General features: G+C 38.7%; 1 protein-coding gene across 13 annotated transcripts in view; it reads right to left on the bottom strand.

Moving 5' to 3' along the window:
- Positions 1-26980, bottom strand: part of IPO11 (importin 11) — a 201432-nt gene that overhangs the window by 70768 nt on the left and 103684 nt on the right. For all 13 annotated transcript variants that reach the window (XM_081519785.1, XM_081519783.1, XM_081519784.1 and 10 more), the window contains 2 exons: positions 24350-24429; positions 23841-23921 (listed from right to left, as the gene is read on the bottom strand). In XM_081519785.1, the coding sequence (XP_081375911.1) occupies positions 23841-23921; positions 24350-24429 (161 nt within the window). The remainder of the gene's footprint in view (positions 1-23840; positions 23922-24349; positions 24430-26980) is intronic.

The raw sequence follows: 26980 nt of genomic DNA, 5'->3' as shown, positions 1-26980 counted from the left end.
AAGAAGATTTTAAGGGATAGGGAATAATTTTAAAAGGACAAAAGGAATGAGAGATGAATACTGGAAGGTACAAAAAAGAAATTCAAGAGGTAACTGACTTATCAGATGAGAGAAAGCTGAAACCTAAGGCTGCAATACAGAAGCCAAGAGCAACTCGATGTGTATCAAATTTATCTTCTCCCTACAAATTCTTCAAGAGATGGGAATACCAGACCACCTTACCTGCCTCCTGAGAAACCTGTATGCAGGTCAAGAAGCAACAGTTAGAACTGGACATGGAACAATGGACTGGTTCAAAATTGGGAAAGGAGTACATCGAGGCTGTATATTGTCACCCTGCTTGTTTAACTTATATGCAGAGTACATCATGCAAAATGCTGGGCTGGATGAAGTTCAAGCTGGAATCAAGATTGCCAGGAGAAATATCAATAACCTCAGACATGCAGATGAAAGTGAGGAGGAACTAAAGAGCCTCTTGACGAGAGTGAAAAAGCTGGCTTAAAACTCAACATTCAAAACACGAAGATCAAGGCATGCCATCCCATCACTTCATGGCAAATAGATGGGGAAACAATGGAAACAGTGACAGACTTTATTTTCTTGGGCTCCAAAATCTCTTCAGATGGTGAGTGCAGCCATGAAATTAAAAGACACTTGCTCCTTGGAAGAAAAGCTACAACAAACCTAGAGAGCATATTAAAAAGCAGAGACATTACTTTGCTGACAAAGGTCCATCGAGTCAAAGCTATGTTTTTTCCAGTAGTCATGTATGGATGTGAGAAAAGGAAAGTGAAGACCTTCAGTCATGTCTGACTCCTTGCGACCCTGTGGACTGTAGCCTACGAGGTTCCTCCATCTGTGAGATTCTCCAGGCAAGAATACTAGAGTGAGTTGCCATTTCCTTCTCCAGGGCATCTTCCCGACCCAGGGATTGAACCCACGTCTTCTGCATTGCAGGCAGATGCTTTACCCTCTGAGCCACCAGGGAAGCCTGATGTCGATGTGAGAGTTGGACCATAAAGAAAGCTGAGCGCCAAAGAATTGATGCTTTTGAACTGCAGTGTTGGAGAAGATTCTTGAGAATCCCTTTGGACTGCAAAAAGGTCAAACCAGTCAATCCTAAAGGAAATCAGTCCTGAATATTCATTGGAAGGACTGATGCTGAAGCTGAAGCTTCAATACTTTGGCCACTTGATGTGAAGAACTGACTCACTGGAAAAGACTCTGATGCTGGGAAAGATTGAAGGCAGGAGGAAAAGGGGACGATAGAGGATGAGGTGGTTGGATGGCATCAACGACTCAATGGACATGAGTTTGAGTAAGCTCCAGGAGTTGGTGATGGACAGGGAAAACTGGAGGGCTTCAGTTCATGGGGTCGCAAAGAATCGGACACAACTGAGTGACTGAGCTGAACTGAACTGAACTACCTCTTCTCATCAAAAACCACAGGAATTAGCAGAGCCATAAATCTCTGGAAAGGAGGGTAAAAGAAAAGCTAAAAATAAGACTAGTTGTAATTCTACTTAAGAAAAAATTGCCAGATATTCCCAAGTCTGCATATTTGGGCAACTGACCTTCCCCCACCCCAGGAGAAGACAATGTATTTTCTTTAAAGGGTCTAAAAGAGAGACATTTCAAACTAAAAGGGCCCAGCAGTGCCTGGTATTATTAATTAAAATAAACCTACATCAAGGCACATCATTGTAAAATTTCAGAACACTAGGAACAAGAAAAAGAAGCTACAAGCTTGGGGAGGGGAAACAGGGAGAAGGAGTCTGAAAGAGACGTCTTCAAGAAAATTGAAGTACAATAATGAAACCCCTATGGGTCAATGTGTCTGAATATGTGGAACAGAGAAGTTGCAGACAATTTAGTGCGTTTAAAAAATTACACCAAAAAATATATTAGTTCCAAACATTATAGAAGTTTGTGCAGAAAAGGAAGAGCAACCACATGCTAAAGATTAAAACTTTTAATATATAAATTCATTGAAATGTACCATTCAATACAATCCAGCTCTCCGCCATTAGGCATCTTCTTTATATACAGAGGTAAAGTTACTATTGTGTAAAGGATTCACTTATTTCAGAACTAAAATGGAGGAGTCTTTGTAATCAAAAAGGTTAGGAACCACAGAAACTATGAGATCCTTTCTGAAGAATTATACAGGAAAATGCCGTTACCAGACTTGGAGGCAAGTACTGTGGATCAGAATTAAGAGAAAATTCAGAAAGTATAACTGATTAGATATCGAAAAGAACCTGAACAGCTGATCAAAGGTGAAGTCTGAGAATACTCATTTTCACATATGGTCAATGGGTACAATTGTGATGCCATTAATAATAGTGAGGCTTTATTTTAGACACGGTGAACCTGAGATAATTTTTCCTGTGGGAAAATCCATTTGAGAATGGTCTTATATTATTTCCACACTCATGACACTCTATACGGTCCACTTTTCAGGGAAGGTATTGCAGCTGTGACTGAAAAATCGCAAAGTTCAAATTATGACTATTTTCAAAGTGAAAAAAGAAGGTTCTTGCATAATGATCAAAATCCTATCAAACATTTTGATCAGCAGCACTGCTTTTGCTTCTAAACAAGATTTTTGAAAAATGCATCTAGTGGTTTCAGTGGTAATAAACAACTTCTAAGCAAAATGCATGTATACCTAGATGGCCAAACATCTCCAAGAGGAAATAATACTAAAGACAACTACAATAATAACAGGTAGTTTTATTAAAAGATAATTTACAGATATTAAGAGAATTTATATCGTAACCTACTCCTCTTGGGGCGTGGGGAGCAGAATCATTATGTCCTCAGAGATTTTAGCATGTTCTATGTGTTTTAATCTACTTATTTTAGTTTCCATGTTCAAACTGTACCTTTACTAGTCAGTGGGAACTCCTTCAAGTTGACTCTTGCATTCTTTGGACAGAATCCTTCTCTTCCTTCTGGCATAAGGAGGTCTTCCTGGTTTATCTTGTGTCCCTCCCACCTGAGCTCTGGAGTCAACCAACAGCAGGACACAGTATTCACAGACCACAGTAATTAACCTAGGTTCTGAGGTGCTTATTGCCACTGGACTGACACTGCTTCTAGGTCTTGGCTTACATGAATTAGGAAATCTATATTTCTCTTCCTGAGAAGCATATACCAATAATTCATCAAATCCAATTTAAGATTATAGCATTTTATGTTGTTATTGTTCAGTCGCTAAGTTGTGTCTGACTCTTTGCAACCCCATGGACTGCAGCATGCCAGACTTGTCTGTCCTTCATTATTATCCTGAATTTGCTTGAAGTCACGTCCACTGAGTTGGTGATGCCATCCAACCATCTCATCTTCTGTCACCTCCTTCTCCAACTGCCCTCAATCTTTCCCAGCATCACAGTCTTTTCCAAGTTGGCTCTTTGCATCAGGTGGCCAAAGTATTGGCACTTCAGCTTCAGTGTCAAGTCCTTTCAGTGAATATTCAGGGTTGATTTCCTTTAGGATTGACTGGTTTGATCTCCTTGCTACTCAAGGAACTCTCAAGAGTCTTCTCCAGCATCACAGTTTAAGCATCAATTCTTCAGCACTCAACCTTCTTTATGGTCCAACTCTCACATCCCTACATGCCTAGTGTAAAAACTACAGCTTTGACTATATGGACCTCTATTGGCAAAGTGATGTCTCTGCTTTTTAATACGCTGTCTTGGGTTGGGAAGATCCCCTGGAGGAGGGCATGGCAACCCACTCCAGTATTCTTGCCTGGAGAATCCCATGGACAGAGGAGCCTGGCGGGCTACAGTCCATGGGGTCACAAAGAATCAGACACGACTGAGTGACTAAGCACAGCACAGCACAGGTTTGTCATAGCTTTTCTTTCAAGGAGTAAGTGTCTTTTAATTTCATGGCTGCAGTCACCGTCCACATTTTATGCAACTTCTTTGATTTTATCGTTCCAATCTTCTTCCCTTGTATTGAAAAATATCATATTCAAACAACCTTAACTTACTTGCTTCTTACTGCTATGTACAAAATATCCACATATGGGTTTCAAAATAACAATACCATTACTGATAACAATACTGAAAGCAATTTATAATTTCCTTATGTTTCTTTCTGCTTTAACGTTATATCTCACGAGGAACGTACATATAAAATACTGAGTATTAAAACTACTTGAAATATTCTCAGGTGACTTATGCACCAACACAGTGGTAGATTCAAATGTTTCCTTTTTTAAAAAAAATCTTTAGAACTGCTTTTACTTTATTATTTTAAGTCATGTAAAATGTCTCTATGGCTCTAACCCCTCAAGTACAAAATGTACTTTCTGAAAGACTTAGTTTGCATTCTCAGTTTGCATTCTCTGCCTCTCTTTCGCCTACTTAACCACTTTTAATTTGGTTTATTTTTCCATCACTATCTATGTGCACTCTTTAAATATAGGAAAACCTGGACTCTGTTCTTTGCTTATAGTCTCAAATCACTCTGAAACTGTATATAGATGTTGTCTTCATTTCTTCCTAAGGTTGTATAGTATTCCTCTGTGGCTGAATAAGCTATAGTACTTCCTATCCTATCATCCAATCCTCTATTACTATTTTTATCAGCATTTGGCTATTACATACATAACTTCTGAATTTTAGTTTCAATCCACCCCCTTTCTGATTATACAGTTTAGAAACAGACTATTTTTATAGTTCCTGTGAAAAATGTAGGCTTTTAGTTTGTGCCTTACACTCAAATCATTTTCTGGATTTAGGCTTACACAGCATACAAAGTGATTAAGAGCACAGATTATGAAGTCAGAAAGCCTATGTTTATGTCACAGTTCTAATACTTACTAGCTGTGTGACCCTGGACAAGGTATTTATTTCTTTGTGATGTAATTTCTCATCTGTTAAAATGGGGGAGGGAACAGTACTACCATCCCAGGTTTATGTGAAGATTAGAAATGTGCAGTAAACAGTAAATGCTAGTATTAGCTATAGTTATTACAGAATAAATTATACCTTAAAGATACGTGTGCCATCTTAAATAAGGTTTATAACGGTGAATAAAACCAACGTGGCTCACTGCTGCTTGATAAGACCATGATAAAAAAGAGAATTTCTAAATTCAAACTGGTGTATACAATAGAGATAAATTTCAAATTTAAAAAAATGTTAATTTAAATTTGTGTATTTTTAGAATATAATTGTATTCATCTAGATAATTTGTCCCAACTCATAGAATACAATAAAGCCTATTTTTGCTCCTAAAGCAGGCATACTTGTCTCTCTATCCAGTTTTCATAACATTTATAATTTTCTGCTTCAGAGAACAAAGAAGCTACTTCCAGATACTGTCAGAAGTAGTATAACAGTGACATTTAGTAAAAAATATATTAAAAATGTTATATAGCATACTCTACCAAGAAACAGTATCTGAGAGTTATTAAAAAATGAAAAAAATGAGCTAATATTAAAAACTATTATAGCTTTATTGGAACTCTGAGAATAGGAAAATGCCAAAAATTTTGAGTGTTATCTCAACTTTCAAGTGCAAGCATAACAGTACCATTATCCTAAAATATTTTGTATAAAAAATGCAAATAATTCATGATAATGAGTATATGTCTAGTATTTAACATCCATTTAATAAATAATTAAATTCAGTTTCTGGGATTTCAAATCAAATATAGAGGTTTAGCTATAGCAATGCTATATAAAAATAGTCTTAAACACAGGTTATTAGACTGCCAATTTTTAATTCAAGTATTTATATACTATTAATGACTCCCTGCTGGCATACTAACCTTGTTTAATGTGTAACATATGTTAAATGTTACAAGTATTTCAGTGTTTATTTGGATGGTAACTGATTTGTGCTGAATCATTCAATCAAAATTAGGCACAACTGGGGAACAAATAATGACATTATCTTCTTTCAGTTCAAGGAAAAAGAAGAAGCAAATAGATCTCTTTCCAGTGAAACTATAAAGGCAGTGTTGTACATTATGTAAATTTGAAATTTTCCATAATAAAAAGTTTTAAAAGATTGTGTTATTCTGAAAAGGAAGAATTTGAAACAACTATTTTTTAAAAGCCAGCTGAGATACATGGCTTTGGAAAAAGAGTAAAGCTCTATCACTGTGTAAATTGCCTACTTAAGTCATAAAAAATTTAACTAATGTATTATTTTAAACAAACATTTATTTATCAGTAGAAGAAATGTTCAAAGGAGGAGTTCCTTAGTGGACTGTTTTCCCCAAAGGGAGATTATATAATTAGATAAAAACAGCCAACACTCTACTGGCTGATTATATGTTAGGCAATGTTTTAAGTGCACTATACATATAAGGGTATGCAATCCTTACCTCAACCCTAGGAAGTAGGTAACGTTTTTATCCTTATTTGACAGATCAAAAGTGAGGATTAGAGATTAACTTGCCCACCTCATCCAGCTGTGAGGTAGCAGAGACACTATTCTAATTGTATCAGTTTTGCTTAAGTCACCTGCTAAGTTACACTACATCAAGAATATAACTTAAATACTAAGAGAAAATATTCTCCTCAGGACATATCCTAAAAACTTGCCTCATTTTTCAAATAAATTTCACAGTCTCATTCTGCATGACAGAACAAGCTGTCTTTCAACAATTACTTTACTAATAATATCACAAAAAAGCAGAAGGAAAAATCTCTCCATTTAAATTTTTTCTGGTAGGTGTTAAAACGTAAGAAAAATTCTAAGTTTTTCATCACTTAGAATTTATATATTATAATTTAACACAAGAATTTCAGATAATGGTAGTTACATATTATTAAAATCATACACTATAACACCTTATATAATAAATAAGAGAATTTAAGTCCAGAATGTACTCAGGAATGTGTAAGTAGCAGAGCTGGGTGTACAAAACCAAGACATAGGTCATGGAGAAAATAACATTCCACATGCAGTTATTATTCATTAAACTTAGGCTCATGGAAAAGCTCACAGTCAAGAGAAAGAAAGATAAAACACACACACTGAAAAATCTACAAAGGCAACATCAAAATGACAAGGCAACTTTCTCTCAAATTTCTGTCCCTCCCACATTGCCAATCAGTTAATTCTCGAACAGAATTAAGTTCAAAGCATCAATTCCTTGTATCTCTACTTTCAGAGAAGAAATTATCACTGAGGCAAAAGATGAAGCTGAGATTCTGTAAGACAGATGGAAGTTCCTCAGCATAATTATATATTATCAGTTTGGTAAGAGCGTAAATGCAATAAAAATTGACAAGAACATTTTAGCAAACAACAGGACAAATGTTACTTGGCTTGTAAACTTTAGGGATAGAATACCTTGAAATTAGTAGAGGTGAGGTTTTTATAGACACATGGTGGCAAACAGGCCTGAAGTATCTGGGGTCAAGACAAGTCACACACAGCTATTACTCCTTCAGGGCCCACAAGCTTCTCAGAAACAAGGGCCTATACTCCCACCCTTTATCCCCTACTCTAAACAAGAAACCAAAGAACCTATGAAATTAAAACCAAAGAGTTCTGCTGTATTTTCACTCTATATTTACCCACTTCCTAGCTCACAATATTATGATTTTGGATTTAAGTTTCCATTGTGATTTCAAATATAATATGTCAAATCAGAGAGTGTGCTAGAGAATGTAATGGGTTAGATAAATAATCTTTCTGGGAAAAATTAGAATTAACCAAAGAACTTTTTATTTCAAGCCTTGTTAAAAGCCTTTCTGCAAGAAATCTCTCAGAAGTCTATGATGACACTTTAACTGAATCATTCTTAAATATCAACCTAAACATCAATAAGATAGAATTCATTTAAGAATGAATACTGAGGGGCCTCCCTGGTGGCTTGGTGGGGGAGAGGGGGATCAGCCTCCCAGTGCAGGAGAGCCGGGAAGATCTTTGCAGGTATAATTAAGATGGAGTAATTAGGGTAGGCCCCATCCCTGGTGGCTCAGAGGGTGAAGAATCTGCCTGCAATGGCGGACACCCAGGTTCGATCCCTGCATCAGGAAGACCCCTGGAGAAGGAACTGGAAACCCACTACAGTATTCTTGCCTGGGAAATGCTATGGACAGAGGAGCCTGGCAGGCTACAGTCCATGGGGTCACAAGAGTCAGACATGACTGAGCAAGTAACACACACTTAACTCATTATGACTAGTGCCCTTATAAGAAGAGAAGACAGAGATATAAGGAGAAAGTTATACGACAACCGAGGCAAAGACTGGAGTGACGCATGTATAAGTGAAGGAAGTCAGAAACTGCTAACTACCAGAAGCTAAGAAAAAGGCAAGGAACAGATTTTCCTCTAGAGTGTGGTTCTACTGACACCTTGATTTCAGACTTCTAGTTTCTAGAATTCTGTGAGAGAGATAATCACTATAAATATTATTGATTAGTTCCTGTTGTTATAAGCCACTCAGGTTTCGGTACTTTGTTATGCTAGCACTAGGAAACAAATATCATTCTTAATGATATCATCATTTTCTCATTGCTTTATAATTTAACACTTCAGTAATTTGGCATAAGAACCTCTCCAATTTACAGATACTAAAGGTTTTAAATAACACCATTATCCCCACCCTCAACAGATAATTCTCACAACAGTCTCTCTGTTCTTGTTCACTTCTCTGCAGTATTTAACACTGTATTAATCTAATTCATCCTGCTAGGATTGCAAGATTTAGCAAATTAAAATACTATGTTTTATCAGCAACCCTAACCGTACCAAACAGTTAAGACTCAGCTCCCATCTCCACTCCCTCTCTCTGAAAAATGATATCTCCAAAATGCTGGGTTGGGAGATCACTTCTATACTCAAAGAGGAACATAAAGCAAATAAATAGCAACGTCTTATAGCAGAAAGTGCTCATGAAAATCACCTGGGGAACTTTTTAAAAAGAAATCCTAACATCTTATGTCATCGGAGAAGGCAATGGCACCCCACTCCAGTACTCTCGCCTGGAAAATCCCATGGATGGAAGAGCCTGGTAGGCTGCAGTCCATGGTGTCGCTAAGAGTTGGACACAACTGAGCGACTTCACTTTCACTTTTCACTTTCATGCACTGGAGAAGGAAATGGCAACCCACTCCAGTATTCTTGCCTGGAGAATCCCAGGGATGGCGGAGCCTGGTGGGCTGCCATCTATGGGGTCGCACAGAGTCGGACACGACTGAAGCGACTTAGCAGCAGCAGCAACATCTTATGTCATACTCAAATTTTCAAAAAGTTCACTAGGTAATCTGAGATACCTCTAATCCAAAACTATGTAACACACTAAATATGGGCTAACTGATTACCAGATTCCAACCCCCAAAAGAATGACTACTCAAGAGTAGAAACTGTGGTTTTCTTATCACATGGGCCTAGAAGAATGCACTGAAGACCAACACCAGGGGTTGGCAGACAATGCTGCTGGGCCAGATCCAAACAACTGCATGATTTTGTTGGATACATGTACTCTCTGCCTGCTTTGAATACACAACAACAGATATAAACAGTGGAGACAAAAACTCTATGGCCCACAAAACCTAAAACATGTACTATACAAAAAGTTTGCTGACACTTGACTCACACGGTCAGGTGAAGCTGAAGCTGAATGGTTCTATGAAGACCTACAAGACCTTCTAGAACTAACACCCAAAAAGATGTCCTTTTCATTACAGGGGACTGGATACAAAAGTAGGAAGTAAAGAAACAGCTGGAGTAACAGGCAAATTAGGCGTTGGAGTACAGAATGAAGCAGGGCAAAGGCTAATAGAGTTTTGCCAAGAGAACTCACTGGTCATAGCAAACACCCTCTTCCAACAACACAAGAGAAGACTCTACACATGGACATCACCAGATGGTCAATAATGAAATCAGATTGATTATATTCTTTGCAGCCAAAGATGGAGAAGTTCTATACAGTCAGCAAAAACAAGACGAAGAGCTGACTGTGGCTCAGATCATGAGCTCTTTTTTGGTTTTTTTGTTTGTTTCTTTTTTAAAAAATTTTAATTGGAGGCTAATTATTTTACAATATTGTAGTGGCTTAGCCATACATTGACATGAATCAGCCATGGATATACATGTGTTCCCCATCCTGAACCCCCCTCCCACCTCCCTCCCCATCCCATTTCTCTGGGTCATCCCAGTGCACCAGCCCTGAGCACTCTGTCTCATGCATTGAACCTGGACTAGCGATCTGTTTCACATATGATAATATACATGTTTCAATGCTATTCTCTCAAATCATCCCACCCTCACCTTCTCCCACAGAGTCCAAAAGACTGTTCTATACATCAGTGTCTCTTTTGCTGTCTCACATATAGGGTCATCGTTACCATCTTTCTAAATTCCATATATATGCATTAGTATACTCTATTGGTGTTTCTGGCTTACTTCACTCTGTAAAATAGGCTCGTTTCATCCACCTCATTAGAACTGATTCAAAAGAGAAGCGAAAAGCAAAGGAGAAAAGGAAAGATATTTCCATCTGAATGCAGAGTTCCAAAGAATAGCAAGGAGAGATAAGAAAGCCTTCCTCAGCGATCAGTGCAAACAAATAGAGGAAAACAACAGATTGGGAAAGACTAGACACCTCTTCAAGAAAATTAGAGATACCAAAGGAACATTTCATGCAAAGATAGGCTCGATAAAGGACAGAAATGGTATGGACCTAACAGAAGCAGAAGATATTAAGAAGAGGTGGCAAGAATACACAGAAGAACTGTACAAAAAAGATCTTCACGACCCAGATAATCACGATGGTGTGATCACTCACCTACAGCCAGACATCCTGGAATGTGAAGTCAAGTGGACCTTAGAAAGAATCACTATGAACAAAGCTAGGGGAGGTGATGGAATTCCACGTGAGCTATTTCAAATCCTCAGAGGTGATGCTGTGAAAGTGCTGCACTCGATATGCCAGCAAATCTGGAAAACTCAGCAGTGGCCACAGGACTGGAAAAGGTCAGTTTTTGTTCCAAGCCCAAAGAAAGGCAATGCCAAAGAATGTTCAAACTACTGCACAATTGCACTCATCTCACATGCTAGTAAAGTAATGCTCAAAATTCTCCAAGCCAGGCTTCAGTAATACATGAACTGTGAACTTCCAGATGTTCAAGCTGGTTTTAGAAAAGGCAGAGGAACCAGAGATCAAATTGCCAATATCCGCTGGATCATCGAAAAAGCAAGAGAGTTCCAGAAAAACATCTATTTCTGCCTTATTGACTATGCCAAAGCCTTTGACTGTGTGGATCACAATAAACTGTGGAAAATTCTGAAAGAGATGGGAATACCAGACCATCTGACCTGTCTCTTGAGAAACCTGTATGCAGGTCAGGAAGCAACAGCTAGAACTGGACATGGAACAACAGACTGGTTCCAAATAGGAAAAGGAGTCCGTCAAGGTTGTATATTGTCACCCTGCTTATTTAACTTATATTCAGAGTACATCATGAGAAACGCTGGGCTGGAAGAAACACAAGCTGGAATCAAGATTGCCAAGAGAAATATCAATAACCTCAGATATGCAGACGACACCACCCTTACGGCAGAAAGTGAAGAAGAACTAAAGAGCCTCTTGATGAAGGTGAAGGAGGAGAGTGAAAAAGTTGGCTTAAAGCTCAACGTTCAGAAAACTAAGATCATGGCATGTGGTCCCATCACTCCATGGGAAATAGATGGGGAAACAGTGGAAACAGTGTCAGACTTTACTTTTTTGGGCTCCAGAATCACTGCTGATGGTGACTGCAGCCATGAAATTAAAAGACGCTTACTCCTTGGAAGGAAGGTTATGGCCAACCTAGATAGCATGTTTAAAAGCAGAGACAATACTTTGCCAACAAAAGTCCGTCTAGTCAAGGCTATGGTTTTTCCAGTGGTCATGTATGGATGTGAGAGTTGGACGGTGAAGAAAGCTGAGTACCGCAGAATTGATGCTTTTGAACTGTGGTGTTGGAGAAGACTGTTGAGAGTCTCCTGGACTGCAAGGAGACCCAACCAGTCCATCCTAGAGGAGATCAGTCCTGGGTGTCCGTTGGAAGGACTGATGTTGAAGCTGAAGCTCCAATACTTTGGCCACCTCATGCGAAGGGTTGACTCATTGGAAAAGACCCTAATGCTGGGTAGGATTGGGGGCGGGAGGAGAAGGGGACGACAGAGGATGAGATGGTTGGATGGCATCACCGACTCGATGAACATGGGTTTGGGTAGACTCCGGGAGTTGGTGATGGACAGAGAGGCCTGGCGTGCTGCAATTCATGGGGTCGCAGAGAGTCGGACACGACTGAGCGACTGAAATGAACTGAACTGAACTAATATTCCATTTTGTATATATACCACAGCTTTCTTATCCATTTGTCTGTGGATGGACATCTAGGCTGCTTCCATGTACTAGCTATTGTAAACAGTGCTGCGATGAACACTGGAGTACACGTGTCTCTTTCAGTTCTGGTTTCCTCGGTGTGTATGCCCAGCAGTGGTATTGCTGGGTCATATAGCAGTTCTATTTCCAGGTTTTGAGTAATCTCCACACTGTTCTCCATAGTGGCTGTACTAGTTAGCATTTCCACCAACAGCGTAAGAGGGTTCCCTTTTCTCCACACCCTCTCCAGCATTTATTGTTTGTAGACTTTTCAATAGCAGCCATTCTGACCTGCATGAGATGGTACCTCATTGTGGTTTTGATTTCCATTTCTCTGATAATGAGTGATGTTGAGCATCATTTCATGTGTTTGTTAGCCACCTGTATGTCTTATTTGGAGAAATGTCTGTTTAGTTCTTTGGCCCACTTTTTGATTGGGTCGTTTAATTTTCTGGAATTGAGCTGCATGAGCTGCCTGTATATTTCTGAGATTAATTCTCTGTCCGCTGCTTCATTTGCTATTATTTTCTCCCATTCTGAAGGCTGTCCTTTCACCTTGCTTATAGTTTCCTTCGTTGTGCAAAAGCTTTTAAGTTTAATTAGGTCCCATTTGTTTATTTTTGCTTTTATTTCCATTACTCTGGGAAGTGGGTCATAGAGGATCCTGCTGTGATTTATGTCAGAGAGTGTTTTGCCTATGTTTTCCTCTAGGAGTTTTATAGTTTCTGGTCTTACGTTTAGATCTTTAATCCATTTTGAGTTTATTTTTGTGTATGGTGTTAGAAAGTGTTCTAGTTTCATTCTTTTACAAGTGGTTGGCCAGTTTTCCCAGCACCACTTGTTGAAGAGACTGTCATTTCTCCATTGTATATTCTTGCCTCCTTTGTCGACGATAAGGTGTTCATAGGTGCGTGGATTTATCTCTGGGCTTTCTATTTTGTTCCATTGATCTATATTTCTGTCTTTGTGCCAGTACCATACTGTCTTGATCACTGAAGCTTTGTAGTATAGGCTGAAGTCAGGCAGGTTGATTCCTCCAGTTCCATTCTTCTTTCTCAGGACTGCTTGGGCTGTTCGAGGTTTTTTGTATTTCCATACAAATTGTGACATTATTTGTTCTAGTTCTGTGAAAAATACTGTTGGTAGCTTGATAGGGATTGCACTGAATCTATAGATTGCTTTGGATAGTATACTCATTTTCACTATATTGATTCTTCTGATCCATGAACATGGTATATTTCTCCATCTATTTGTATCCTCTTTGATTTCTTTCATCAGTGTTGGTCTTTTGTTTCTTTAGGTAGATATATTCTTAAGTATTTCATTCTTTTCATTGCAATGGTGAATGAAATTGTTTCTTTAATTTCTGTTTTCTCATTGGTAATGTATAGGAATGCAAGGGATTTCTGTGTGTTAATTTTATATCCTGCAACTTTACTACATTCATTGATTAGCTCTAGTAATTTTCTGGTAGAGTCTATAGGGTTTTCTATGTAGAGGATCATGTCATCTGCAAACAGTGAAGTTTTACTTCTTTTCCAATCTGGATTCCTTTTATTTCTTTTTCTGCTCTGATTGCTACGGCCAAAACTTCCACAACTATGTTGAATACTAGAGGTGAAAGTGGGCACCCATGTCTTGTTCCTGACTTTAGGGGAAATGCTTTCAATTTTTCACCATTGAGGATAATGTTTGCTGTGGGTTTGTCATACATAGCTTTTCTTATGTTGAGATATGTTCCTTCTATTCCTGCTTTCTGGAGCGATTTTATCATAAATGGATGTTGAATTTTGTCAAAGGCTCTCTCTGCCATCTATTGAGATAATCATATGGCTTTTATCTTTCAATTTGTTAATATGGTGTATTACATGGATTCATTTGCAGATATTGAAGAATCCTTGCATCCCTGGGATAAAACCCACTTGGTCATGATGTATGATCTTTTTAACATGTTGCTGGATTCTGTTTGCTAGAATTTTGTTAAGGATTTTTGCATCTATGTTCATCAGTGATATTGGTCTGTAGTTTTCTTTCTTTGTGGCATCTTCGTCTGGTTTTGGTTATTAGGGTAATGGTGGCCTCATAGAATGAGTTTGGAAGTTTACCTTCCTCTGCAGTTTTCTGGAAAAGTTTTAGTAGGATAGGTGTTAGCTCTTCTCTAAATTTTTGGTAGAATTCAGGTATGAAGCCGTCTGGTCCTGGGCTTTTGTTTGCTGAAAGACTTCTGATTACACTTTCGATTTCCATGCTTGTGATGGGTCTGTTAAGATTTTCTATTTCTTCCTGGTTCAGTTTTAGAAAATTCTACTTTTCTAAGAATTTGTCCATTTCTTCCAAGTTGTCCATTTTATTTGCATATAGTTGCTGAGAGTGGTCTCTTATGATCCTTTGTATTTCTGTGTTGTCTGTTGTGATTTCTCCATTTTCTTTTCTAGTTTTGTTGATTTGATTCTTCTCTCTTTCTTTCTTGATGAGTCTGGCTAGTGGTTTGTCAATTTTATTTATCTTCTCAAAGAACCAGCTTTTAGCTTTGTTGATTTTTGCTATAGTTTCTTTTGCATTTATTTCTGCCCTAATTTTTAAGATGTCTTTCCTTCTACTAACCCTGGGGTTCTTCATTTCTTCCTTTTCTAGTTGCTTTAGGTGTAGAGTTAGGCTATTTATTTTACTTTTTTCCTGTTTCTTGAGGTAAACCTGTACTGCTATGAACCTTCACCTTAGCACTGCTTTTACATTGTTCCATAGGTTTTGGGTTGCTGTGTTTTCATTTTCATTCATTTCTATGCATGTTTTGATTTCAATTTGTTGGTTATTCAGAAGCATGTTGTTCAGCCTCCATATGTCAGAATTTTTAATAGTTTTCCTCCTGTGATTGACATCTAATCTTACAGCATTGTGGTCAGAAAAGTCAATTTTTTTGAATTTACCAAGATTAGATTTATGGCCCAGGATGTGATCTATCCTGGAGAAGGTTCCATGTGCACTTGAGAAAAAGGTGAAATTCATTGTTTTGGGGTGAAAGGACCTATAGATATCAATTAGGTCTAACTGGTCCACTGCATCATTTAAAGTTTGTGTTTCCTTGTTAATTTTCTGTTTTGTTGATCTATCAATAGGTGTGAGTAGGTTATTAAAGTCTCCCACTATTATTGTGTTATTGTTAGTTTCCCCTTTCATACTTGTTAGCATTTGCCTTACATATTGCGGTGCACCTCTGTTGGGTGCATATATATTTATAATTGTTATATCTTCTTCTTGGATTGATCCTTTGATCATTATGTAGTATCTTTCTTTGTCTCTTTTCACATCCATTATTTTAAAGTCTATTTTATCTGATATGAGCATTGCTACTCCTGCTTTCTTTTGGTCTCTATTTGCATGGAATATCTTTTTCCAGCCCTTCACTTTCAGTCTGTATGTGTCCCTTGTTTTGAGGTGGGTCTCTTGTAGACAACATATATAGGGGTCTTGTTTTTGTATCCATTCAGCCAGTCTTTGTCTTTTGGTTGGGGCATTCAACCCATTTACATTTAAGGTAATTATTGATAAGTAAGCTTAATTTTATGCTGTATATTTTTTTAAGAATAATTGTCTTCACTCACATCAGTGATAAGTATTTTCCCTCCGCTTTAAAAAAGTAAAATAGGCTTTTTAGACTATTGAGGATATTTCTACTTTAAAAATCATTATTTCAAGGGTAAAAAAAGCTTCTGGAATCTACTTAAGAAGGATAAATAGGAAATACAATTTGCTAATGATCAGAGAAGGCAATGGCACCCCACTCCAGTACTCTTACCTGGAAAATCCCATGGACAGAGGAGCCTGGTGGGCTGCAGTCCATGAGGTCGCTAAGAGTCAGACACGACTGAGCGACTTCACTTTCACTTTTCACTTTCACGCATTGGAGAAGGAAATGACAACCCACTCCAGTGTTCTTGCCTGGAGAATCCCAGGGACGGGGGAGCCTGGTGGGCTGCCGTCTATGGGGTCGCACAGAGTCAGACACGACTGAAGCGACTTAGCACATTGATAAGTATGATCCCATTGCCATTCACTTTGTTGTTTTGGGTTTGAGTTTATACACTCTTTCTGTGTTTCCTATCTAGAGAAGATCCTTTAGCATTTGTTGAAGAGCTGGTTCGGTGGTGCTGAATTCTCTCAGCTTTTGCCTGTCTGTAAAGCTTTTGATTTCTCCTTCATATCTGAATGAGATCCTTACTGGGTACAGTAATCTGGATTGTAGGTTTTTCTCTTTGATCACTTTAAGTATGTCCTGCCATTCCCTCTGGCCTGAAGAGTTTCTATTGAAAGATCAGCTGTTATCCTTATGGGAATCCCCTTGTGTGTTATTTGTTGTTTTTCCCTTGCTGATTTTAATATTTGTTCTTTGTGTTTGATCTTTGTTAATTTGATTAATATGTGTCTTGGGGTGTTTTGCCTTAGGTTTATCCTGTTTGGGACTCTCTGGGTTTCTTGGACTTGGATGACTATTTCCTTTCCCATTTTAAGGAAGTTTTCAGCTCTTATCTCCTCGAGTATTTTCTTATGGCCTTTCTTTTTGTCTTCTTCTTCTGGGACTCCTATGATTCGAATGTTGGGGCGTTTAACATTGTCCCAGAGGTCTCTGAGGTTGTCCTCTTTTAATTCTTTTTTCTTTTATCCTCTCTGCTCCATTTATTTCTCCCATTCTATCTTCTACCTCACTTATCCTATCGTCTGCCTCCGTTATTCTACTGTTGGTTCCCTCCAGAGTGTTTCTGATCTCATTTATTCCATTTTTCATTATTGATTGACTCTTTTTTATTTCTTCTAGGTCCTTGTTAAACATTTCTTGCATCTTCTCAATCCTTGTCTCCAGGCTATTTATCTGTAACTCCATTTTGTTTTCAAGATTTGGGATCATTTTTACTATCATTATTCTGAATTCTTTCTCAGGTAGACTCCCTATTTCCTCCTCTTTCGTTTGGTTTGGTGGGCATTTATCATGTTCCTTTACCTGCTGAGTATTTCTCTGCCTTTTCATCTTGTTTAGATTGCTGTGTTTGGGGTGGCCTTTCTGTATTCTGGCAGTTTGTGATTCCTCCCTGTGGGTGGGGTTGGACGGGTGGCTTGTCAAGGTTTCCTGGTTAGGGAAGCTTGTGTCAGTGTTCTGGTGGGTGGAGCTGGATTTCTTCTCTCTGGAGTGCAATGAATTGTCCAGTACTGAGTTTTGAGATGTCTATGGGTTTGGTGTGACTTTGGGCAACCTGTATATTGAAATTCAGGGCTATGTTCCCGTGTTGCTGGAGAATTTGCATGGTATGTTTTGCTCTGGAACTTGTTGGCTCTTGGGTGATCCCTGGTTTCAGTGTAGGTATGGAGGCTTTTGGATGAGCTCTTATCGATTAATGTTCCCTGGAGTCAGGAGTTCTCTGGTGTTCTCAGGTTTTGGACTTAAGCCTCCTGCCTCTGGTTTTCAGTCTTATTCTTACAGTAGCCTCAAGACTTATCCATCTATACAGCAACTATGATAAAACATCTAGGTTAATGATGAAAAGCTTCTCCACAGTGAAGGACACCCAGAAAAGTTCACAGAGTTACATGGAGAAGAGAAGAGGGAGGAGGGAGATAAAGGTGACCAGGAGGAGAAGAGAGGGAATCAAAAGGGGCGAGAGCAAGCTAGCCAGTAATCAATTCCCTATGTGCTCTCCACAGTCTGGACCCCTCAGAGAGGTTCACGGAGTTACACAGAGAAAAGAAAAGGGAGGAAGGAGACAGAGGTGACCAGGAAGAGAAAAGGGGGAATCAAAAGGAGAGAGACAGATCCAGCCAGTAATCAGTTCCCTAAATGTTCTCCACAGCCTGGAACACACAAAGAGATTCACAGAGTTGGGTAGAGAAGGGAAGGGGGAGAGAGGAGATAGAGGCTATCTGGTGGACAAAAAGGAGAGTCAAAAGGAGGAGAGAGCAATCAAGCCAGTAATCACACTCCCAAGTAAAAATGGGTACTGAAGATTGGGTTCTTAAAGGTAACAAACTTGATAACAAATACCAAAAAGCAAAGATTAAAAATCTAGAGTAGAGGCCACACTCTCAAAAATACAATATTAAAAAAAAAAACAAAGTCACAGAAAATTATAAAATATATACATGAGGTTTGTTTTTAAAATAGGGTCTTTTTTTTTTTTCAAGGTATCAGAAGGTTATTGAAATGAAAATTAAAGGAGTAATAGTGGAATTAAAAATTTTTTTAAATTTAATTTAAAAAATGATAATAGTAAAAATACATCTAGGAATTTCTCTAGAGCTATTGTGGGCAGTGTGGGGTCAGTTTAGTTTCAGATAGTTCCTTGATCCAGCTTATACTTCTCAAGATCTACAGGCCCCTTCCAATGTAGTCGGTGCTAACTACAGGGTTTTAATCTGTTGCACCTGTCACTTCCAAAGCAGTTCCCTCTGTTTATTTTAGCTTCTTCTGTTTTCTGGTCTCTTCAGTGTCTAATTTCTGCCCTGACACAAGGGGGAGAAAGTGGTCATTTATTTAGTCTCACTTGTTCAGTTGTGCTGTGGGGAGGGAGGAACACTGCAAACAAGTATCATTGGCATGTGTGGGGAGTGCTTGCAGTGTATCGGCTGCACTGGGTTTGCCCCCGCTCAGGGGACATGCACTTTACCAGTCTACACTTCTCAGGCTCTAGGTAGCTCTGCTAGGGAACTGTCTGACGGGGGTCCCGGGTTGTGTGCACTTCACAGGTCTAAGCTGCTCAGGTTCAGGTTCTCGGGTACTCCACAAAGGCACAGACTCAGTTGGGCCTGCGTTTTGTGCCCTTCCCAGGTCCAAGAAGCTTTGGCGACATGGTGCTTGGCGAATACAGTCTCCCCAGGGCAGGAGTGTGTCTTACCACCTCCCTGGTCCCAGCCGCTCGGATTCCTGGGTGGCAGCAGGCGTGCCCGTCTCAGATGTGCCATATGTCTCTTCTGGGGAGATGATCTCTGGCTGTGACCCTCCTGGTGTAAGTCAACCGTCCAGAATCCCAAGAAGTCTTGGTTAGCAACTGGGAGCCTGCTTGCAGTTTGGTAGAGGATACCTCTCTGAGGGCGAGATTGCACCTTTCCGGCTCTGGCTGCCCCCTGCTTGCCTCCCTCTCTCTGGCGGGGGATGCGCCAGTCCGCAGACAGCTAGCTCTCCTCTGATATTCACTCAGTCCTTTGTTCTGTGAGAGGGCCTGGCAGTGCCTTAGGTTAGGGCTTTTCACAGGATAGTTCTCTCTCTCTTTTTTTTTCTCTCTCTCTGGCTATCCCACAGTTTGGGTTGTTATCTCATGTTATTTCCCTCAGATTGCCCTCAGGGCATTCAGACCTGGTCCTTACACTAAGTAATGCAGCCCGCACCTCCCTGTTCAGCCCCCACTTGCTAGTAGCAGATACGAGCACTGAGAGTTGCCATTAGGCACGTAATCTGTGGGTTCTATTTATTTATTTGTTTATTTTTCCTCCCAGTTATGTTACCCTCTGAGATTCCAAAACTCCCTGCAGACCTGGTGGTGAGAGCATTTCCTGGTGTTTGGAAACTTCTCCTCTTTTAAGACTCCTTTCCAGGGACAGATCTCCATCCCTACCTCTTTTGTCTCTCTTTTTATCTTTTATATTTTGCGCTACCTCCTTTCAAAGACAGTGGGCTGCCTTTCTGGGTGCCTGATGTCCTCTGCCAGGATTCAGAAGCTGTTTTGTGGAATTTGCTCAGTGTTCAAATGTTCTTTCGATGAATTTGTGGGCGAGAAACTGGTCTCCCTGTCCTATTCCTCTGGCATCTTAGGACCACCAGATCATGAACTCCTTATTGCCAAATTTAGACTTAAATTGAAGTAAGTAGGGAAAACCACTAGACCTCTCAGGTATGACCTAAATCAAATCCCTTATGATTATACAGTGGAAGTGACAAATAGATTGAAGGGATTAGATCTGATAGATAGAGTGCCTGAAGAACTATGGACAGAGATTTGTGACATTTTACAGGAGACAGTGATCAAGACCATCCTCAAGAAAAAGGTAAAATGGTTGTCTGAGGAGGCCTTACAAATAGCTGTGAAAAGAAGAGAAGCGAAAGGAAAAGGAGAAAAGGAAAAATATACCCATTTGAACACAGAGTTTCAAAGAATAGAAAGGAGAGATAAGAACGCCTTCCTATGTGATCAATGCAAAGAAATAGAGGAAAACAATAGAATGGGAAAAACTAGAGATCTCTTCAAGAAAATCAGAGATACCAAGGGAACTTTTCATGCAAAGATGGGCACAATGAAGGACAGAAATGGTATGAACCTAACAAACGCAGAAGGTATTAAGAAGAGGTGGCAAGAATACATAGAAGAACTATACAAAAAAGATGTTTATGACCCAGATAATCACAATCTAGTGTGATCACTCACCTAGAGCCTGGCATCCTGGAATGTGAAGTCAAGTGGCCCTTAGGAAGCAGCATCACTAAGAACAAAGCTAGTGGAGGTGATGGAATTCCAGTTGAGCTATTTCAAATCCTAAAAGACGATGCTGTGAAAGTGCTGCATTCAATATGCCAGCAAATTTGGAAAACTCAGCAGTGCCACAGGACGGGAAAAGGTCAGTTTTCACTCCAATCCCAAAGAAAGACAATGCTAAAGAATGCTCAAACTACTGCACTCATCTCATACGCTAGCAAAGTACTGCTCAAAATTCTCCAAGTCACGCTTCAACAGTACATGAACTGTGAATTTCCAGATGTTCAAGCTGGATTTAGAAAAGGCAGAGGAACCAGAGATCAAGGTGCCAACATCTGCTGGATCATCGAAAAACCAAGACAGTTCCAGAAAAACATCTACTTCTGCTTTATTGACTATGCCAAAGCCTTTGACTTTGTGGACCACAACAAACTGTGGAAAATTCTTCAAGAGATGAGAATACTAGACCACCTGACCTGCCTCTTGAGAAATCTGTACGCAGGTCAAGAAGCAACAGTTAGAACTGGACATGGAACAACAGACTGGTCTCAAATCAAGAAAGGAGTACATCAAGGCTATATATTGTTACCCTGCTTATTTAACTTATATGCAGAGTACATCATGGGAAATGCTGGATTGGATGAAGCACAAGCTGGAATCAAGATTGACAGGAGAAATATCAATAACCTCAGATATGCAGATGACACTACCCTTATGGCAGAAAGCAAAGAAGAACTAAAGAGTCTCTTGATGAAAATGAAAGAGGAGAGTGAAAAAGGTGGCTTAAAACTCAACATTCAGAAAACTAAGATCATGGCATCTGGTCCCATCACTTCATGATAAATAGATGGGGAAACAGTAGAAAAAGTGTCAGACTTTATTTCTAGGGGCTCCAAAATCACTGCAGATGGAGACTGCAGCCATGAAATTAAAAGATGCTTGCGGTTTGGAAGAAAAGTTATGACCAGCCTAGACAGCATATTAAAAAGCAGAGACATTACTTTGCCAACAGAGGTTCGTCTAGTCAAAGCTATGGTTTTTCCAGTAGTCTTGTACGGATGTGAGCTGCTGCTGCTGCTAAGTCACTTCAGTCGTGTCCAACTCTGTGTGATCCCATAGATGGCAGCCCACCAGGCTCCTCTGTCCCTGGGATTCTCCAGGCAAGAATACTGGAGTGAGTTGCCATTTCCTTCTCCAATGCATGCATGCATGCAAAGTCGCTTCTGTTGTGTCCAACTCTGTGTGACCCCATGGACAGCAGTCCACCAGGCCCCTCTGTCCACAGGATTCTCCAGACAAGAATACTGGAGTGGGTTGCCATTTCCTTCTCCAATGGATGTTAGAGTTGGACTATAAAGAAAGCGAGCACCAAAGAACTGATGCTTTTGAACTGTGGTGTTGGGGAAGACTCTTGAGTGTCCCTTAGACAGCAAGGAGATCTAACCAGTCCATCCTAAAGGAAATCAGTCCTGAATATTCATTGGAAGGACTGCTCCCAAAGCTGAAGCTCCAAAACTTTGGTCACCTGATGTGAAGATCTGACTCACTGGAAAATACCCTGATAGTGGGAACGGTTGAGGACAGAAGGAGAAGGGGACAACAGAGGATGAGATGGTTGGATGGCATCACCGATTCAATGGACATGAGTTTGAGCAAACTCTGGGAGACAGTGAAGGAGAAGAAAGCCTGGCATGCTGCAGGCATGACTGCAGAATCAGACATGACTGAGCGACTGAGCTGAACTGACCCATGTGGTGAAACTGAATAATCAGCAATGATAGTAAATGCAGCCATTTGAAAATCAAATTAACATGCATATTAACACAGATGTCTGCAGCTTTATACGTGTATTTAAGTGTATAATAATTGTCTGAAGAACAGCACATTAAATAGTGTGATCCTTGAATAAGTTCCAATGGTTGGTTAATATGAAAGAAGATTTTACTATCTATACAAACTTATACCCACTTAGTTTCCCAAAATATACTATGCATTGCTGCTTTGATTACTGTGGTTAACGCATTTCTAACAATGAACCTTTTTGGGAAAACACATTTTCATTTCACTGGGAGGAAATCAAACAGCTTTTAGGATCTAAAGCCAGGTCTTTCTCCCAAAAATTGCTACTTGGCTATATTATAGTAACACTTCACCTAACCAGCTCTCATATCTGACTTAAAACATAGCTAAGAAATAAGAAACAAAAAATAGACGCTTTTAACAAGTACACCTTCTCAGAAAGTTCCATACAAAGTAAGTGTGTGTGACACAAACATATACATGTAAAGATATATTAACATATATTTAAAATGTTTATATTTAAGTATATATATTTGATACGATTCATATCTTTAATATATAGATGTATAGAGTAACTCAGAGCCTGTTCTTAATTATACACAATTATATACAATATATAGAGATATAGTGATTCCATAAAGATATAATGCATAAAAATTAACTCATAGCCTATCAGTTGTTTTTTTTTCAGTGGGGATATATCTGACATATAACACTATATTGGCTTCAGGTATACAATGTAATGTTGCGACATTGGTTCTTTGTTATACACAATTCATACAAACTTGGTACTCTAAATTCGATAGCCAATCCAATTTAAAAGTACCAAATTATAGTGGGATACTGTGTCCCAAAAGCAGGTGAACAAACTGGACAAGTGAGAAGTATCAGACGTCACCACCCCTTGGGTAATTTATAAGTTTTTAAAGCCTTATTACACAAAGTGAAGTCTCAGGATAGGGGTGGGGGAGACTTGGGGACTCATCAGCAGACACTTTGTTAGAAATGTGAAATCTGCATTTTAACAACATTTTCAGGTGACTTATATGCACAATCAGATTTCAGATCTCTAGTTCAGAAGTATTATACCAATTTAATATTGCTAAAAGAAAATATTCTGTCTAGAATTACCCTTCCCCTTCTTGTCAATCAGCCAAACCCAAATGAAGGTCCAGTTTCACAAAATACAGATGGAAAACTTACAACAATATTCATTAGAAGGATGACAGTACCTTCAGCACTTGAACTTGACCATCTGTAGTAATTTCCTTTAGCAGTTCACAAAAGGACTGACACAGACCTACTGCATAGGTCTGAAATGCAATGAAAAGTCAAATTATACATATGAATATATCTGCAATATCAAAAAAGGCATAATATTGAATTCAGGCCTCATAATCTATTTGAGTATTAGATACTAAAGCTCTAAGTACATAAAATTTCGATTAGAACTCTGTAGGAAAAGTTTAAGAAATAAAAATACAGTTTACTGCTATTCTGATTTTTGTAGCAGTGTAAGGATATATTTATATGTAGTGCATATTTTTTCTGTGTTAAATAATGTAATTCATGGACCTGCATCACATTTGCAGTGGGCAATGCTTATGACGCTCCCCCAACCAAAGCAATAAATCAATCTTTTAAACTATGAAAAAGTTTCAAAATAAGATTTCTGATTTAAAAGAGGAAACAATCAAATAATAACTATAGAAATTCTAACAATGCAAAAACTACAACATACCTGTAAAAATTCTGTTGATGATAAAAAGATATAACCATTGATGATCTTAAAGCAGGTTCTGAGACTTTCTGAACTTAGTTCTGCCAAAATAATAACAATAATAAAGAACAAATTAATTGTTCAATATCAGTTTAAATGAAGCGATTCATTTAAAGCTAAGCTACATGCCCTTCTTTACAAATCTTCTCTGAATGCTATTCTGACTGCTAGTATATCAATATCTATCTAAAAACTGGCATTTAACCTGTAACTTACTGCTTTCCATATACCTCCCACTAGTTAAAAAAACTTAGAAAATGCTAAGCTCCCTTTTCTTTCCTTTCAGAAAATAACTACATGGTCCAACCTTTCATTTCAAATTAAATTTCTAGTACCAGCATGACAAACTACATGCAACTGAATCATTTTACCATCATATTTTGACATCTGCTTAAATGGGTTCATTCAATAAGCATTTACTGAGTGTCTACTGTGCTGGCATTGAACATGTAACCCTACTTAAAAGAGTGCCTGTTATACTTTGAAAATTGTAATTCTTAATTCTTGGGCTTTGTTATTCAAACCCACTCCTCCGTGAAAAACCTACACATAGAAAATGTTCTTAAAAGTATTATTACTAGAATAGTATAGGAAAATAATATTGTTTTTAGATATTCTTTTCAAAGTGCAAAGCAAAACACCATTTTGTTAAAACTGAATATGATCAAATGTTTATGCAGTGCTATTTTACATGTCTTATCACAAACAATAATGATAAAACAGAATATAGATTATATGTATTAATTATACAAATCACAACATGATCCCCAAATATCATCTATATCTAAAACTTTTCATTTTGTATTGCTACTATTTTAGAAATCATATGCACTTCCAATAGGACAGACTAAAAAATGTTTCCTGGCAAAAGTGTAGGCTCTGGGTTCTCATCTAATTCATATCCTAGCAAAGTGAGAAGATATTCTATTTAGATGAGAATGACCCATAGAAGACACTTGCTCCTTGGAAGAAAAGCTATGACCAATCTAAAGAGCATATTAAAAAGCAGAGATGTATCTTTGCCAACAAAGATCCATCTAGTCAAAGCTATGGTTTTTCCAGTACTCATGTAGAGATGTAAGAGTTGGACTATAAAGAAAGCTGAACACCGAAGAATTGATGCTTATGAACTGTGGTGTTGGAGAAGACTCCTGAGAGTCCCTTGGACTGCAAGGAGATCCAACCAGTCAATCTTAAAGGAAATCAGTCATGAACATACACTGGAAGGACTGATGCTAAAGCTGAAACTACAATACTTGGCTACCTGATGTGAAGAACTGACTCACTGGGAAAGATCGTGATGCTGGGAAAGATTGAAGGCAGGAGAAGAAGGGGACAACAGAGGATGAGATGGTTGGATGGCATCACCGACTCCTTGGACATGAGTTTAAGCAAGCTCTGGGAGTTGGTGATGGACAGGGAAGCCTGGCATGCTACAGTCCATGGGATTTCAAAAAGTCAGATACAACTGAGGGACTGAACTGAGCCCACCCATATATTTTCACCAGTAGATGAAAAACATACCCCAAACTCAAAATGTTTCAAAGGAATTATTTTGTATATTTTAGGATTTAACACATCAGTTAAAATGAGAATGTAGAGGGGACAGAGACTAACCAACTCGTTACCATGCTAATCAAAGACAGAAATGACAAAGGCTGTCACTTAAATAGATGAAAGTATTAGTATCTCAATCGTGGGCTCTTTGCAAGCCCATGAACTATAGCCTGCCAGGCTCCTCAGTCCATGGGCAAGAATACTGGAGTGGGTTGCCACTCCCTTTTCCAGGGATCTACAGGCCCAGGAATCAAACTTGGGTCTCCTGCATTGCAGGCAGATTCTTTACCATCTGAGCCACCAGGGAAGCTGTTTCCCAATAGAAGTAAGACAAAATGTCAGGATAAAAGGATATACAATTATATTGGATAAAGTTATCCTTATGAAAACTTCACACTGTCCTTTTCTCCTTAAGGAGCAAGTCCAGTCAAGTCTGAACTTGGGCACACTGTTTAACAGACCAACAATGAACAGCAAACTACTTGGCAACCACTGTGATAAATAAAGCAGAAGGGTTTACATTTAACTAAGAAATCAGAATGGTTGCATTCTGGGTATGTCACCGAATGTAATTTCTAAATCACTGCCATCTAAAATTTTACCAAGGTCTATGAAGAAGAAAACAGTATTTAAGAAAGATTTGATTTTGAAAACCATAGTTCCATCTCTTCTCACAGATATTTTAAAAGCCATTTCTAGATTAATGTATATAAGCAAATAACAATTAGGTCACTTTATACTGTTTTCCATGCCTCCATCATGCTAAGTACAGCTTATACTAAGGAATGCTATCTTCAACAAATACTACATATTAATAGTAAAAAAAAAAACCCTAAATTAATAAATTTATCTTAAAGTATATTGAACACTGTTCATTGTATCTATGAGTTCCTAGTAAAACTCTGATAAAAAAGTTATTGTCTGGTACAAGTATCAAGAGGAGCTGACCATGCAATAGATCTGTATTTATTTTCAGACTGTGAATAATTTAATTCAAATGTTCTCAACCATGGGCAATTTTGCCCTCTAGGGGAC

Source organism: Giraffa tippelskirchi, chromosome 8, assembly GCF_054371585.1.
Source record: "Giraffa tippelskirchi isolate mGirTip1 chromosome 8, T2T-mGirTip1v1.2.pri, whole genome shotgun sequence".
Taxonomy (NCBI): Eukaryota; Metazoa; Chordata; class Mammalia; order Artiodactyla; family Giraffidae; genus Giraffa; species Giraffa tippelskirchi.
The sequence above is the reverse complement of the archived record's forward strand: the minus strand, read 5'-3'. Positions and strand labels throughout refer to the sequence as shown.